This window comes from Camelus ferus, chromosome 5 (genome assembly GCF_009834535.1).
Source record: "Camelus ferus isolate YT-003-E chromosome 5, BCGSAC_Cfer_1.0, whole genome shotgun sequence".
Classification (NCBI taxonomy): domain Eukaryota; kingdom Metazoa; phylum Chordata; class Mammalia; order Artiodactyla; family Camelidae; genus Camelus; species Camelus ferus.
Window position 1 is genome coordinate 89,137,732 of NC_045700.1, and position 17,371 is coordinate 89,155,102.

At 35.4% G+C, this 17,371-nt stretch overlaps 1 protein-coding gene and 1 long non-coding RNA gene across 18 annotated transcripts in view; one reads left to right on the plus strand and one right to left on the minus strand.

Annotated features, from left to right (window-relative positions):
- Positions 1-17,371, minus strand: part of TRIP12 (thyroid hormone receptor interactor 12) — a 135,223-nt gene that overhangs the window by 41,897 nt on the left and 75,955 nt on the right. For 9 of the 17 annotated variants that reach the window (XM_032480425.1, XM_032480433.1, XM_032480431.1 and 6 more), the window contains 10 exons: positions 16,744-16,839; positions 9,839-9,987; positions 7,311-7,346; positions 7,134-7,229; positions 6,157-6,249; positions 5,803-5,964; positions 3,690-3,758; positions 3,429-3,594; positions 946-1,063; positions 669-828 (listed from right to left, as the gene is read on the minus strand). In XM_032480425.1, the coding sequence (XP_032336316.1) occupies positions 669-828; positions 946-1,063; positions 3,429-3,594; positions 3,690-3,758; positions 5,803-5,964; positions 6,157-6,249; positions 7,134-7,229; positions 7,311-7,346; positions 9,839-9,987; positions 16,744-16,839 (1,145 nt within the window). The remainder of the gene's footprint in view (positions 1-668; positions 829-945; positions 1,064-3,428; positions 3,595-3,689; positions 3,759-5,802; positions 5,965-6,156; positions 6,250-7,133; positions 7,230-7,310; positions 7,347-9,838; positions 9,988-16,743; positions 16,840-17,371) is intronic. The other 8 variants (XM_032480436.1, XM_032480437.1, XM_032480435.1 and 5 more) reach the window with 1 other exon arrangement.
- LOC116663790 lies at positions 5,119-16,722 on the plus strand. Its single transcript, XR_004320126.1, has 3 exons — positions 5,119-5,200; positions 14,115-14,121; positions 16,712-16,722. It is a non-coding gene; the product is annotated as an uncharacterized LOC116663790 (long non-coding RNA).

Sequence of the window (17,371 nt, forward strand, 5' to 3'; positions counted from 1 at the left end):
GGAAGTATGGAAATAAGAATAAAATCACACATAAAACCTTCACAGAAAAATCAAGGTCAGTATTTTGGTATATTTCTTTCCTTTGTTATCACTCCTCTTTTCTTTTGCCAAGTTCCCAAAAGATTCATGTAATTTTGAATACTGTGTTTTCATTCTTGTTATATCATATTTTAAACCATTAAAATTTACCCTATAAGGTCTGGATTATATACAAGGCTACGTATGTATCACAATTTACTTAACCTTTCACCTAGAGCTAGATATTTTAAATTGTTGCCATATTTATGCTCTTAAAAATATTCAGAAGCAGCTATTTGTATGTGATCTTTGCTTTGGAGAGATTTCTTCTTAGGAGACAGAAAGGACTTTTAGACACGTATAGCCTAACTCCTCCCAAGTTTCCTTTCAGAAATGAGGAAACTCTGGAACAAAGAACTTAAATTACTTGCTCCAAGTCAATCAGGTAGTGAGCAGCAGAAGCAGGACTAGAACATCATGTTTTCTGACCTGAACAGAAATGAGGACCTTGTTCTCAGGAGACAAAATGAGAGAATCTTGAGTTAATTCAAAACTGAGCACAGTTAAGTCCACATGTCCACCTCCCCACTCCAGCCCGACACCCACTCTCCACCAAAGTAAGACCTATTTAAACGGTACGAGGAAACTACTACCTCAATGATCCGGCTGTCGATCCTGTTATAGGGATGCCAGAGGCCCCGGTCGTCGCGCCACTGCCATATCGCACCATCTGTGTTCTGCGCGTTTCCCTTCTTCAGCATGGTGTCAACTGCAAAAATGCCTTCTTTTGGTAAACATGGCATAAGTTCACTGAAAACAAAAAGTGCAATTATTTTAATAAGTTGCTTCCAGCGCTATCCGTGAATACCAGGTCTCTACAGTGAAAATACTCTCGTGTAAACTAGGTATTAGTAGCGCAATCTTTACCAAATCAGAGATGTCAGTTCATACAGTTCTTGAGGACTTCGGGGAACGAGGTCAATCTGTTCCTGACAACTTCCATTGGAGGCACCACACAGGAGGAAGTGAAGTGTTTCTGCAATGTCTGTAAAACCAACAGCAAAAAGCAAAAGCCTATGAAACTAGTCATAGTACCATATTCAGAAAGCAATCATTCCCTAGGGGGAAAGCAATCAGAATTATTTTCTTACACAGCAATATATCATAGAAATTAAAGCAAAAAATCCAAATGAGTTGTAATAAAAACCTTAAAAAAGGTATTAAGATTTTTAACAATTTCTTTATGAGAATTTCACTTTGAGTCCTAACCTTCTAGTCAGACAGCTAATCACAAATCCACTGCAGAGACTTTCAGGATTTTATATTACTTTCCTTGAGGAGCAGGGTGCTTTGCACAAAAGTACACTAAACATACATTTTAGCCTCAATTCAAGTATATTTGTGTATCTGCCTTCGATTCAAACATACAGATAACTTGTGACCAAAAGGATAAATACAACAATTAAAAGCATCTAAATCTTACCATACAGTGATCAGAAAAGACTTTACCTTACATGACATTAAGCATACCAAGTAAATACAAAAATCATTAAAATATCCCCTACCACAAGCTTCCTCCCAGAAGACATCAGTTTATGGAAGAATTTGCATGAAAACCAGTCTAATGTATTGACATATGAGTGGAGGAAGCTCCTGGTCTCCAAAGGTTTTAGTCAGTCCAATAGCTACAACCTAAAGGTAGGGTTGTGGCTCTGCTGGCTGTGACATACGTTTCTATAAAATACTATACGTAAGCAAAATACACATAAGCATTTCACCAAAATGTTTTGCCAGTAATCAGCAAGTTTTCTTGTCAAAGAAGGTATTCACCGTTGATCTGGGCAGAGGGCTGTGGATAGTTAAATCTTTGCCTCGTTGAAATTTCACAAATAGTGATTAAAATTTTTAAAAAGTTCTTAAAAAAGTCATTTTGCCAATTTTTCCAGGAAATGTGAATACATGGCAATGGTGCATTACAGGGATTCATTAACCTTTTTTTCCCCCCTAGGAGATCAGAAGATGACAACAAAATGGAAAGAACCAGAGAGCTTTGTGTTTCCTTTGTGTTATTATAGCAGAAAAAAAAAAGTCTAGTAGCCTCTATGTGATGAATGTGTGAAAAACTTCCTAGGATATACAAAAGAAGTGAAAATACTCATAATATTAAAGAAAAAATTCCAAAACGTTAAAACCAACAAAAGTCAAGACAGCAATTTCCCAAACCAGGATGTAGGAAAATGCTGTGCCACACGGTAACAAGAGCTGATCTGTGTTCAAACTTCAGGAAATGGTAATGCAGGCAAAACTCACGGGGCTCCAAGGGATTTTAATAAGCAAATTGCATTGGGCCTACTCAAAAAAAAAAAAAAAAAAAAAAAAAAAAGGAGAGAGTTAAACCTTTTCCAAACTTGTCTAGGCAGAGAGTACTTTGCTCATGGCACAAGCAAACAGCATTCTCTGGAATACCAAATTTGGGAATGACTCAACGCTTTAAGAGGAATCTCTTCAATAAATCACCTCAGCAACACTAGTTTTCTACAAAATTCTGTGCCATCTGCTAAAATTCACAAGTAACGCAACTGAATATAAAACTGATTCGCCCGCCACAAAAAGTACTATTATACTTATTATTCTATCTGATGCAGTGGGACCAAAGGCTAGGTTGTCAGTGAATCTCATCACTGACTCCCAAGGTAACATCCTCGGAGATTAGAATTATGGATATGAAATTACCCACAATTACAGGTGTTTCACACAAAAGTGACCAATACTCTACTAGCAGTAATTACAACATACAGATGCTTTCTGAAGCCCGCTATCTTCTCACATTAACTTGGGAACTCAAAGGCCTGAGAGAATAACGGACAGATGCAATAGCAGTGCAATGGCACTTTGCACCCTGCACACTGGGAGGGCTTAGAAATACTGCAACAGCCAAAATCGGAGACATTCGTCAGTGTAAGTAAGTTCCGACATCTTGAGGGAAGAAAAGAACCTGGAATCAGATAAAACTGCTGGAAAACCTAACATGGGTAGAAAGAACTACCTATTAGCAGAAGAGAAGCAGTTACTGGTAACCTGAAGCTCAGAATTCTCCTAATGAAGCATCATTACTTAATTGGTAATGCATAGAAAGCAGTGATCTTGGGTCTGTGGTCCTATAACCACAAAGGGTAAACTTTTAATATACTACATACTCTAAAATTTTTCTGTAGGAAGCATTTCTACATTGTCGCAACACAAATTTATTACACATTAACATTTTTCTTCCTTTTACTATTCAGCGCCTATGACATTAGCAATTCCCTCTGCTTGCTTAAGTTGACTTTACATATTAATGGAGATTAAAACACACATGCACACACAAGCTGCTTTTCCTACTTAAAAGAGAATAATAAAATAGCACTTACTTTGCTTCATTAGTTGAACAGCTAAAGTTGGACAATTGGAACACATCAGAGAAAACATGCGAACCACCATTATAAACATCCCAGAACTTAAAATTGGTGGAGTCACTACCAATAGTTGTTGAACATTCGTAAGCAGATCTTTGGAGGCAACCTGCTGGAGTAAATTCTTCACAAACAGGAAAAAAAAAAAACCATACTGTTACATCATGAGTCAACAATTTAACAACTTCATGAAAATGCCAACAAAGACTAAATGCTTACCTCCTCATGTTGGAAGTTGTCCACTAGACGTGCAAAACAAAGGCAAGTGCTTTCTACTGACTTTTTGTCCTATTTTTTTTTGTAAAAGAAAATAAAGTTTGTTAACAAAAAACATTTTCACTGCCATACATCACTCCCTTATCTTCTTTCCTAAACCCAAATTCTTTAAAAGCGCAGTGATCCTAAGCAAGCAATCAGTAATGTCATGATTTCAAAGCAAAGAGGATCAACTGAGAGAACCTCTCTCCTCCATTAAGTCCCCAGTGGATAAAAGCAAACATACAGGAAAAAAGGAACAACTTTTGTCATTGCATAATTTCAATACAAAAACAAAAACTATAATAAAGAAAAAATAAGCATCCTACCATCCTAAAAAGCAAAACGTCTAAAACACGCATACTAAAAAGTTGTAAATCGTTAAGTATGTGTATGAGCCAGAGGTTTGCTGATAATACAAACTAGGCATATGTTTGCTACATTCACTATGAAAACAATTGAAAGTACTATTAGAGTGGTCTCACTGAGAAATCATTTGGAGTAACTCTCATAAAAACAGAAAGAACAACTTAATGGTTTAAGTATTTTGACGGACTTTGTTTTTTCCTAATTGATAAATGGGTTTTAGATGTAAAAACTAGACTAGCTTGTGTAAAAATGAGAGTAATTCTGGTATCATAAGCCCTACACCTCCGCTGTCACTACTTAAGTGTAGTAAGAATTCTATAGTAACAGAGCCAACTATTTAACTTCTCTGATTCTCATGTCCTAAGTAAGGTGCTGACCTCACAGCTAAGTAGAGAACATAGTTCTAGTCCCAATAAAGCCTGCTACGTTTTTTAAAATGAACAATGAATGGCACTACTTGTGTGCTGATCATCTTAGAAGCAAAATACTTCAGTGATTCAATAATCAGTATTATTTGATCTATCTTCTGTAAATCCCTCATTTAACAAAGGCACACCTCATTTTATGGTGCTTCACTTTAGTGTACTTTTCAGATACTGCGTTTTGTTGTTGTTGCTTTGCTTTTTTACAGACTGAAGGTTTGGGGCAACCTTGCACCAAGCAAGTCTATAGGCGCCATTGCCTTTGCTCACTTCATGTCTCTGCATCACATTTTGGTAATTCTCAAAATATTTCAAACTCTCCCCCTCCACCAGCAAAAAGACTACAATTCACTGAAGGATCAGATGCTGGTTAGCCTTTTTTAGCAATGAAGAAGTATTTTTTAATTAAGGTATGTACATTTTTTTTAGGCATAACGTTACTGCACACTTAATAGACTACAGTATAGTATAAAAATAATTTTCATATGCACTGGGAAACCAAAACATTCTTATCATTCACTTTATTGTGATATTTCACTTTATTGCAGTGGTCGGAACCGAACCCACAGAACCTCTTGAGGTATGCCTGTATATTTTATTTACCTAATTTTCCCCAAGAAGATTTTAAGCACACTTGGTAAAGGACATGATTTAAAAGCCAGATTTTTAAATATCTCTTAAGCAGTAACAACACTCTGAAACATTACAAGAAAATCCTATTTCTCTACAAACTTGAAGCTTACCTCACAATCTGTCCTCACTAGAGGCTCCCGTAAGCCCTGCCTCACACCGCGTCACCAGGCCCACTGGTTCCATCTCCCGAACAACTGCTCCTGCTCTTCTCCAACCCCAGCAGCTACAGTCTGCATTTTTCATTTCATTTCTGTCTGGGACACAGTCTCATCTCTTTTCTGATCTTAACCCACATCCTTCTAGTTTTGTCTGCCTAACCCAGTATCTTTCAGGAAAGGGTGATCTTTCCAAAAGGAAGTTCTAACTATATCACACAGTAAACATTCGGTGTTTCTGAAATAATAAATTTACCCCTTAAAGTCAAAATAGGTGAAGATATCAAGTACATAAAATAGTGTTCACTTGGGTAAATCCACCAAAATTTTATCAAATAACCTAATATAGCACATGACTAGGTAATAGTTGAAAAAACATAGATCAAAACATTTCCAATTTAAATAGACAGTTGCAAGATTTAAGATTCCACTTGAAATTGGCATTTTAAAAATGTAATAAAAATGTTCTACGGCACATAAAATAGGTTTATATTTTACCTGATGGGTTAGCCTTTGGGTAAGTAATGGGAGGGAATCTGCCACAAAATGAAATTCATCCGGCGTGATACTCTGGCAGCAATTGGCTGCAATTGCTAGTGCGTTTCTTTGGGCATTTATGCTGAAGAACTCTAGATACAGCAAGCAGTCTGCCAAACCACCCTAAAATACAGGAAACTGTTAATGTGAAGAAATACCCTTTTTCAGAAATTAAAAAAATTAAGCCTACGAAAGTCTAGCACATGACTCTGGAACAGTATGTAACTTACAGAGGCTGGAACCTAGGAGCTAATCTAAATGTGGATCTAAAATCCAACAGTATATGAAACATAGCCCTTCAGCAACAACACTTACCGCCTGTAGAATGGCTTTACTGTGTCTACGCGATAACATCTCCAAGGCCGTCAAGGCCTGCTCAGCCACATCAATACACTGAATAACTTGCAGCTGGGAACATATAAATAGGAAACATAAGCTTATCATTCAAGTTCTTTTATCATTGCTTATCTCCAACATAAATAAACACATTTTCTACCATTTCCATCAATCTATGCTGCCTAACCTTAAACCCACCATAGGAAACCAGTGACTTGTGAGCTTAGGCTGTAACATATAGCCAATACAGTTTCCTTCCAACTACTTTGTTTTAAAATATTCAAAAGTATATTTTACAGAGAGAATAAACTAAATTCAATTATATAACTTTAAATCTTCATATTTAAAATAAATGATTTGGTTTATATAACTAATTTTAAAAATCAAGTTTTAAACTTTATACCATATTCCAATGTTATCAGATAATGCAAATTTTATTGTGCATTTAAAAGAAAAAGGTCTTTAACACAGACAAAAACACAACCTAGCACAGACCATATGAAAAAATTTCCTTTCTCCACTGACTCACTTTATGACCTTGAGCAAGGCACTTTGTCTCAGCCTTCTCAGCTATACAATGAGGGTTTAAATAGCTATCAACCTCATTGGGATGTTTTCTAGAAATAATGAGATTATTTTTATTTTTAATCAAGTGCTCTAAGTTCTTCGCTGAAAGATTTTATACTAACATAGTAATTGCTATTATTAAAAATTATAAAGCTGGGTTGATTTTACAAATGCTTTATTAGCATCAACTTTTTAAACTACATCCCTGCTAAACATGAAACATTTCCTGGAATCTTGGCAAAAAAATATAGTTAGATAATGGACGCTAAAAAATGTGTTTTAACGTGGCCTTACAATTTGATATACTACTTTAGAATTCAACAGTCAAGAGTTCTCAACTTGATTCCCCTATGCCTGCTTTTGAACAAGCTGAGCAAAATTAGGATTACCTTCTCTAAAAAGACAGGAATTGCATCCACTACAACAGCAGATGATCGAGGAAGTGCTTCCATCATGTACGTTAAGGCTCGACAAGCATGGTTCATCTAGAAAAGAAGCCATCTTTACTCAAAAAAAACTCAAAATTTAAATTTGGAGCGTTTTTTAAAAATATAGCACATACTTACAATATCAAAATTATGCTCCATCTGCAGTAATGTTATCTGTTATAAAAAAGATTATAACAAAGTATTAAAAGCTATCTGTATCTTAGAAGTCTGACAAGTACTTCTTCCATTTCCTCTACTCCCCTCTTCAGAAGCCCATTAACATGTCATTAAGGGCTTAGCAAGTGTCAATGAACATTTAATACATAAATAAACAGACCAGCAATGCAGTGACATTTGTTAAATTAACAACTATGAGTACAGATTAAAGACCACAGCTTAGAAATTCTTGTTAATCGGCTGCTCTAAATTGTGGTAAGCACCATTTAACTCAGCTGTAAAATACACAGTCGTCTAGGATTTAAACACAATATTGATCACGTTAGGAACTAACGCACTAATTAAAATTCAAATTAATGTAATTATTCTACAGATGCATGAGTTAGTCTAAGTGATTCCACATTACTTTCTCCTGAGGAAAAGATCTTAAGCAGATTTCAATCATGTTTTTCAAAGAGGAGGATGAAAGAACTACTAGGCATATACTCTCCATCTTCCTGGAGCAGCCAAAGTTGCCAAAGAAATGTCCTACTTGGGGAAGCAGACAATCATTCACTGTCTTCTAATTCAATGGAAAAATCTTAATGCACTGAATTTAAGCTGTAAAGTACCCTTCAATTAAATATATGACTATAATAACAAACATCAGATATTCTAAGATAATACTAATTTACTATCAATGTCTTCTCAGCTCTGAATTATGCTGAGTAAAGTATATCTACACACCAGAGGTCCTGATAACTGTGTGAAACACACACGCGAGAGTGTACACTGTCTCAAATTACTCACAGTCACTTAAAACATCTACTCTAAATTAAAAGGAGTTGTTATGTTAACAGAAAAAGTAATAAATTCCCCAATTCTTCAGGTGGAATGATCTTTGTAAGCCCACATTTGGCAAGGACTGCTGTAAACAGGTTCTTCACCAAAAATGACTATTTATGGTATATGGTGATTGATGGATATATACTCATAATACTCAACTGTGATGAAAGATAAATCCGGACAACTCATTAACACTCATTATTAATAGCACGAGCCGACTTGTGTAGGTCCCGTAAGTACTTAAATCTAATCAACAACCATCCAAAGTATGTAAATTAGATTATGTGTTAACATTTCTGCCTAGATTCAACAGCTCCTTTAACTAATAAACACTGCATTTTAACAGAGACAGTATATAGTAAACCTAGTTCTCCATTACTATTTATTTTTAAATGAACAACAACAAACAAACAAGGAAGTTCAATTCAGGTCACAAAAGCCAGCTATTGAAGAAAATGATAATTTGGGCATGAATATTAACATAGGCAAAATGCCAAGCTACAAAGGCGAATACTGCTTTCATGAAACATTCAGAAATTAACATGCAAGCCTTTAGAGTGGAACTGCTAAGACTTAAGAGCTAGCTTTTGTTACTGGGAGGAGGTCTGCACGGCAGAAGGTAAAGAAACTGCTCCTTCCTGTAACATTCCCTGTCAGTACGGAGCCAGCCAACAAATAAGAACAGGCAGAATAAAGACGATGTCATCTTGTCTTTGACTGGTCCTCAGTCAGCTCTCTCCTTACACTCCAATCTCTCTGTAATCCAATAAAGCGATCAAATGAGGTAAACTGATATTCCAATCACAATTTCATTTTTGTGAACTTTACTGGATGTGTAAACAAAGACTTAAATAATATTTATTTAAACTTCCAAGGTAAAATATGGTATGAATGTACCCATGACGCATGTTAGTCTTTTGTTATTATTTCATTCAGACTTAATTTTAATCTTAAATTATAGCCAATTTCTTTCATCTCACACTGAGAAAATTACTAAGCCACTACTTAAAAGATATATTATGCTCCAGGGCCTACATTGGTAATGGCAATTCCTCTTCCTATTGCTTTCACATTAAAAAGCTTAAGCGATTAAGACGTTAATAAATTCTAAATATCAACTCATAACTGTGTTGCAAAACCGTTAAAAGATTTTTTAAAACTGTTTTTTTTATTGGCGAGTATTGTTTTTGTTTCTTTTGTTTTGCCTAACATAAAACCTTTTTGGCTGGAAGGATCCATGCAGTATTCTAGCCAGAACTGCTCTGCCGTGCACACGACTATCAAGCCTGCAACTTTCGTGGCCCACAAAGACAACCCACAATAGAGCTGCCTCTATCGTCCCATGTGAAAAAGAAAAAGCATGTGTTTTGGCATAGTATATTACCTGATGGGGGTAACAACTTAAAATTTAAAACCAGTCATTTAAGTATCAAAGATAATGTGAGTAGTCATTCATCAAGAAATGGTTTAGAAATTTTACTAATTCATCATTAACAGTCACTCAAAATCTCTATAAGCACGAAATAAAAGCACTAATTAAGCCACACTTGACTATCTCTTGGTCCTGTCATATTTTAAAATTCCCAATGACAATAATCATACTTTTAGTAAAAATATGGGCATCATTCAGAAGAGATAAAATGAGGGGAAAACTCTTATCTTACCAAAGCTGGAACGACACTCTTGACTGGAAACCCTCCCAGTGTCTCCTCATTTCCCATGACCAATAATTGACACATTTCAATAACTGCCTGGAGTTGCTGACTTTCATCACTTGCTTGTAGTCCTTGCAGAAGCTGCTGGGCCTTAGAACCTTCACAAGGGGAAAAAAAACCCATTATTTTTAACCATGTAAGAAAATTTTTACTAGGTATTCAGTGTGACTTTACATGGTAATTGGCTGCTTGTCTTCTTTGGATCCCAATTAAAGGCCAGATCTATTCCAAAGTTAAGACAGGCTGCTGACAATTCAAGACAGAATTAAATTAGTTGGATTTACTTTGCCTTAAAATGATATCACAGTTATTTATATATTTTTTGTTTTTTAAATCTTTATCTTTTTAAATGAGCCAAATTGATTGGTTTTTAACAGCTAAAACAAAAAATAATATCCCTAAGACTACTATGAACTGCTACCTTGAACACATACCTGCTTTTAAAAACATGTATATCTAGAGAGCAAAAAAGCCTTCTGCAACAATAAAAGCCTTTTAAACAATGATGCCCAGATGTCAAAGGAAATGCTATATCCCTCTAAATACCTCCATCAGAATAAATGAAATCCAAGTAACAGTGAAAAGGCAAGGAACCTCCCAGGAATCCAAAGACCGCACTTTGAAAACCACCATCACAGATCAGGGTTGGTAGGAAAACATTTTCTATGAAGAGCCGGATAGTAAATGTTTTGGGCTCTGCAACTACTGGACCCTGGCCCTGTGGCACAAATGCAGACACAGGCAATATGTGAACTGAGCAAGGCTGTATTTCAATCCAACTTTATTTATAGACACTGAAATTCGAATTTCATTTAACTTTCACACCACAAAATATTAAACTTTTAAAACTTTTTCAGCCATTTAAAAATGTAAAAATCGTTTTCAGTTCATAGGCTGTATCAAAACAAGCAGGAGACCAAATCTGGTCCTTGGGACCAAATTTTTGTAGTTTGCCAACTGCTGATACAGAGGTAAAGAGAAGCTGTGGCACTTCACGGAGTCACAGGAGGCGGATATGTTCAACTGAATTGGCCCCACCGGACACTTGCTGAGTTCTGGAGCTGTGAAGAGGGCTGGGTTTGACTCAGAGGTTTTGGTAAGACAGAATAAAAACTCCTGTGGTCTGATGGTGCTCAGAAGACAAAGTCCCCAGAGAGGGAGGAGGCCCACCTCAAACACACAGCCAGTGCCCCACCCCCAAGACATCTGTCACATTTTGAAGCTGCATAATGAAGTCTAAATAGACAGAGACTTGCAAGGTTCTCAATCATTAAAAACCCCGGGAGGTCACAACAGAGAAATGGATGAGCCAGAGGTGAAATGAGTCATATAAAAATTGTAATTCAGTCAAAGCAAGCTAAAGCCCTGACTAGAGCAAAGTGATCTGCTCCTGACCCTTGTGTGTTTAACATGGAAAAAGAGGAAACCCTCACTGGAAGAAAGCATCATTTGGGGTCTTTCAGTTCATATAATCAATTACCAGACATATGAAGAAGCAGAAGAATATGTGACTAATAATCAAAAGGGAAAAAAAAACAACAGCAGAAGCAGACTAACACCACTAGAATTATAAGTGTTCAATGACTATGATTAATAAATTGAAAATATAAGCAAAGGTGGACAAAATGGTAAGAATATAAAGAAATTCAACAGAAAATTGGAATCTTATTATTTAAAAAAATCAAATAACTACCTAGAACTGGGAAACATCATATCTGAAATTTTAAACTCATTGAGAGTTTTAACCAAAGACTGAAGAAAATAGCAGAAAAAAGAATTAGTGAATCTGAAAAATGATTAATAAAAAGTTTTCAAACTGAGCAAAAGGAAAAATTCTGGGAAAAACAAAAATAAAATAGAGCTAGAGAGACACAGTAGATGAAGTCCAAAGTATGAACATGTATGAGCTTGATATTCCCAGAAGGAAAGGAAGGAAGAATATTCAAAGAGATAATGAGATAACAGAAACAATATACGATGAGATAATGGCCAGCAATTTTCTAAAACTGATGAAAGGAATCAACTCATAGATACAAAGGCTTGGTGAAACCTGAGCAAAATAAAAACGAAAAAAAAAAGTCACTATATACGTCTAATAGTCAAACTATTAAAAATTCATAAAATTTGAAAAAGCAAATTTTAAAAGAAGCCATAGAAGAAAAGCATTGCCTTGAAAGGGTAACAGTAAGATTTTTAAACATAAACTATGGAAACCAGAAGACATTACTAAGTGCTAGCATGGGATTTTACACCTGAGGTAAATCTCTTTTAAAAATTAAGGCAAATCAAGGATTTCTCAAACAAAAGCATAGAGGAGTCGTTAAAGCAATCACTTACTATATGAAAAAAAGTTCTTCAGGCTGAAGGGGAACAATCCTGATAGAAGAAAGAACTGCAGCAAGGAATTAAGAGCATTGGAAATGGCACCTAAGTGGGCAAACATAAAGGAATATGGATGTTCTAAAATAACAATTGTCTTACTGTGTTTATAACATATGTATAAGGAAAACAAATTAAAACAACGGCATAAAGGATGGCAAGAAAAAAAGCTAAATTGCTGTAAGGTGCTTGCACTGTTTGGGTATGATAAAAGTATTATCATAAGGTAGACTATAATAAGCCAAGGATCTGCATTATAATCTCTAGGGTAAACAGCCCCCACCCCCAAAAAAGAAGTATAGAAGGATATATAACTAAAAAGTTAGCAGAAGGAAAAAAAAATGACATCATACTGTTGTTATTCGTGACTGGTGGAAATAAAAATGGTACATCTCCCAAACAGGCTGATTTACAACATCTACCAAGATGTATGCATTTATCCTTTACAAAGCAGTCCCCCTTTGAGAAATCTATCCTCTAGGAAAATTAGGAAACCTGTATTTCACTGCAACACGACCAACACTGGAAATAACCCAAATGTCCAACAGAGGACTGGCTAAATAAACTGTACATCCACACAATGCAGCACAATGGCGGCTTTACAAAAGGGAAGGGGAATCTCCTCTCTCTCTATACATATGTATCTGTGTGTGTCTGCGCGCGCGTAGCAGCTATGGAGAGTAAACACCAAAATATAATGTAAAAAGCAAGGAAAGTATGTAGTTTTTACTACTCTTATCTAAGGACAGTGTCTGTGAAGCAGATAATATGGATTTGTTTTTGTTTCCTTGAGTAAGTAACAAAAGGACAGATCATAAAATTAACAAAGGTTATTTGTGTTGAGGAGGAAATAGGCTAAAGGGATAGAAAAAGAATGTAAGACTTTTAAAAATACACCTTACAGATTTGACTTCAGGAACCATACAAATATTACACATTTATAAAAGCAAAATTACATTTTAAAATCAACCCCTAAAAATTAAGAGCAAGATAAAACAAATGAGCCAAACTAACTTGGCAGTATGAACAAGAAGAATATTTCAAATGACTGAAATATAAAAATCTGACCACAAAGTGAGATATATCCCAAGAACAAAAAAAGAACTGTTACAAAATTAAAACTTTCTCAATACTACTATTTTTGGTGTTAAGCTGGAATTTTGTACTGTAGGATAAAGCAAATAAATGACTATGTTATAATCATTGAACTGAAACTTTTGGCATGGGAGAAAGATACAAGATAAATAAAACCTCTGCAGCCCAGAATCTGAATTGGCAGTGTCACTATGAGCTCATTATTTTTATCTTAAAAGATTATCAAATACAATTATTTCCTAGGTGTGTCCATTAAAGTGCTTAATAACAATGATCAGCCCAGTAGCAAATACACCAGTGGTCCAGACTGTGGACTCTCAATACCATTTTATAAAGAAACCAGAGCTGAAGCAATGCCTGATTGATTTTGCCAGGGGGTGGGGGTGGGAAGGATGCTGTTGAGCTTGACTGTCAGAAAGCAAAGAAGGTAGCAAAAACTACTGAGATCACATCAGAAAGATTCAGAGATTACCTGCTAAAAGATCAGATGACGAGTGGGCACTTTAACCATCACCGAAAGTCAATGAACTGTCTAAAAACACATCTCAAATCCGCCTGACAATAATACTTAAAAAAACAATAATAGCACTTTGAAGAATGCAAAACCAACTATTTTGAAAACTGGTTAAAAAAAAAAAAAGATAGGAAATATTTTCCCTCTACCAACTATTCTACAGGGTAACCTAATGCAAGGGAGAGATATTCTTCACATATTTCAACTAAATTACTTCTTTTACCCTAATAAATGAAGGATGATCGTTAGATATGGAACATTATCATTTGCAATCTCTGTTTTCAAGGCACGGAGTTTCAATGGCTTAAGAGGGGATCGGACTTTGAGTGCTTCCTAATATTAGAAAACAGTACCACTTTTGCATAGTGTTTCCCCAATAGAGGCAAAAAAATAAAGAATCAAACTTGAATCTGAAAAAGCCTCTAGATCCAACTACCAGCTTACAAGAAATTTACTTATGACGTTTGAGACAATGGAAAATTTGACACTGACTGGGTATCTATTAATAAGGAATTACTGGTTTACCTTTCAGATATAATAATAGTAATGTGTGTGCGTGTGTTTTGTTTTGTTTTGTTTGGGGTGGGGGGACTAGGTTTATTTACATATTTAGTTACTTTAATGGAGGTAGTGGGCACTGAACCCAGGATCTTCTGCATGCCATGTGTGTGTGTGTGTTATAAAACATTATCTTGAGTACGTGATGAGATGTTTATAGACAAAATTATGTAATGTCTGGGATTCGTTTCAAACTAATATGAGGAGGGATGTTGGTGAGTATAAAAACAAAGACTGGCCATGAAGCAAGCATTGGTGAAGCTGGGGCATGGGGACGGGCATGGGGCTGTGTGACACTGTTTCCTACTCTTGTTGCAGTCTATGGTTTATATTAATTTCATGTGCAATACTCAAGACTTAATAGACCTGCAACAATTTTTCTTCCCAGCCTTCTCTCCAGAAATAAATGATGTGGTTAAAAATAAATGAAATCAAATCTCTCTTAAAACACACACATACTCACGTTAACTGATGATAAGGTATAGATTATGTTTTGATCCTGATTCAAATAAAGTTTTTAAATGGATTTATGAGAGGACTGGAACAGTTGAACTCTGAACAGATACTTAATAATAAATATTTGCTTAATATAACCAGAATAATTTGTAACTATAAAAATAAGAACATAAACATTTTTAGAAAGTATTGTGGTTATGTTCTTATTTTTATAGTTACAAATTCAAATATATGCAGATGGAACTGATTAAAAATAATCTCGGGGTGGGGAGAACAACTGAGGATATGAATGAAACAACAGTCGCTCTGATAACTGGTGGTGCGTTCATGGAGGTACTATACAGTTACTACTCTCAACTTTCAAGTATGTTTGATCTTTTTCATAATAAAGATCATTTCACTCTCCTTTTCTCAATCCTTATTTTCTAAATCCTGATTACCCTTTAGTTAAACCCCACACTTGCTGCTGGCCTGCAAAGGTCTGACATGACCTGTCAAGTGCCTGTGCCTCTCACATTTCATCTTCTACCACTTTCCTTTCACTTTCCATAGGTCCCTCCTGCTGTCTAATGAGCAAGCTACGCTCATTTCCACCTCTGGCCTGGCACTTCCTCTTTCCCTCAGATCTGTGCATAGCTGGTTTCCTCACTCCCACCACACCAAACAACCTTCTTCCTTGTTCTGCTTTGTCTTCCTTTACTGCACTGACACAGCCTGAAATTTTAGCATAGTAATTGTCTTGTTTATTGCCAGGGTCCATCTCTAACACAGAAGCTCCATGTGGGAAACAACTCTGCTTATTTTCCTATTCATGGTTTTGTATACAATCCCAGTACCTAATAAATGACACCAAATAAAAATCCATTTTCAAGGCTTCAAGAACTGTGCAGGAGGGTACATTATTTGAGAGCTGAGTATCAGGGCAGCAAAAGCAAAACAAATACACGAATATCACCTGCTTCTTAAAATTCTCAAGTACAAGTACACATATGTGAGCACATGTACACACTCTGCATTATAAAAAAAAAAAACCTGGACTATTTGATGGAAAACTATATAAGTATATACTTGTAAGGTCAGAGTTTATAGGTTTCAGTATCAGCACATTTTATAAATTCTGAAATTAATCAAGACTGAAGTCTGCAAGAAGCCTACTGACCCTATGGAAATATTATGAATAGAAGTTATTAAAAATGCTTAAATGTATATTTTGTTTGAGGATGCTAAAGATAGTATTCTATACCAGACAAAATTTAACTGAATTTGAGATTATGCATTAAGTTATTCTTAGTTACAAATTGAGACTTAAAGAGTCACTGTTGTGTCTACCATATATGACAAGATCTCTGGGTTATAATACATTAATTTGATTAAATGAGTCTAGTTACTGGTAATTCTGCTGAGAAATCTTTCCTCTCAGGCTCATTTACGATCGACTGTCTACTGGGTTAAATTTTATTATACCATAAAAAACTCAAGATGCAAATCTATGCAAATCATGTAATCAGATGCTGTAATAATCAATGTAATCATCTAAGATTCTTTACTTTTCTATAGTCCAAAAAAAAAGTCAATCTTATTATACACTTTGGATGGTTTTCTACTGATTCCAATTCAGCAATCAAAAAATAAAAGAATAGAGGAAAATCTTGAAGAGCTGTTATATTTAAGGCAAAAAAGTACAGAAGTTGTATTTTTTAAAAACAGGTTAAATTTCATGAAAACTTCCTTATAATGGAAACTTTCTTTCATGAATAGGCAAACAGTAAAAAAACAGCACTCGACTAATAAATAAGGGTTTTGCGGGGGGTGGGGGGTAGGGAAGAGGACAAATTTAAAAGTATTCACTTACTAGCTCCACTTCCAATTGTTCTATGGAAAAGCTGTGACATCCGAGGACCAAGAGGACCAAACAGGTGAGGAGGAAGACCCCTGGCCTCTAACAGAGCTATGGAAAAAAGAAGGGCAGGAAGAGTAGTTGAGCTGTCAATACAACTGGTTTTATCTAAAAGTTTCAAGCAACTGATTCATCTCACGTAACCGATAAAATGTCACTTTCCATCCTGAATGTTAAAGAGAAGCTGCATTAAACTTTTCAAGACCACTTGTCTATTCTAATATAATATAAGTTATAACACCCATGTGCCAACTCTAGGGCATCTTAAGATTTTATGGAGATATTAAATATCAGTGTCATCAGGGACCATATAAAAGGTCCAAGAAAAACCCAAAGTAAATATTTAATTTGAAGAAATTATATGTTAAGCACCTCTGTGCTATTTCCACTCTGATGGTATTTCCCAACCAGATACTGATGATGAGATCCTCTAAAAAACAAACATTATTTTTGTCAATTCCAAAAAGTGAGAAAAATCGTTACAGTTTTTCTAGTCAAAAAGTGATTGTTGTTAAATTCTTTCAGGAACTCAAAAGCAGTATTAAGCTGATTTATAAATGTTTCTTTTAAGCCTCACATTAAG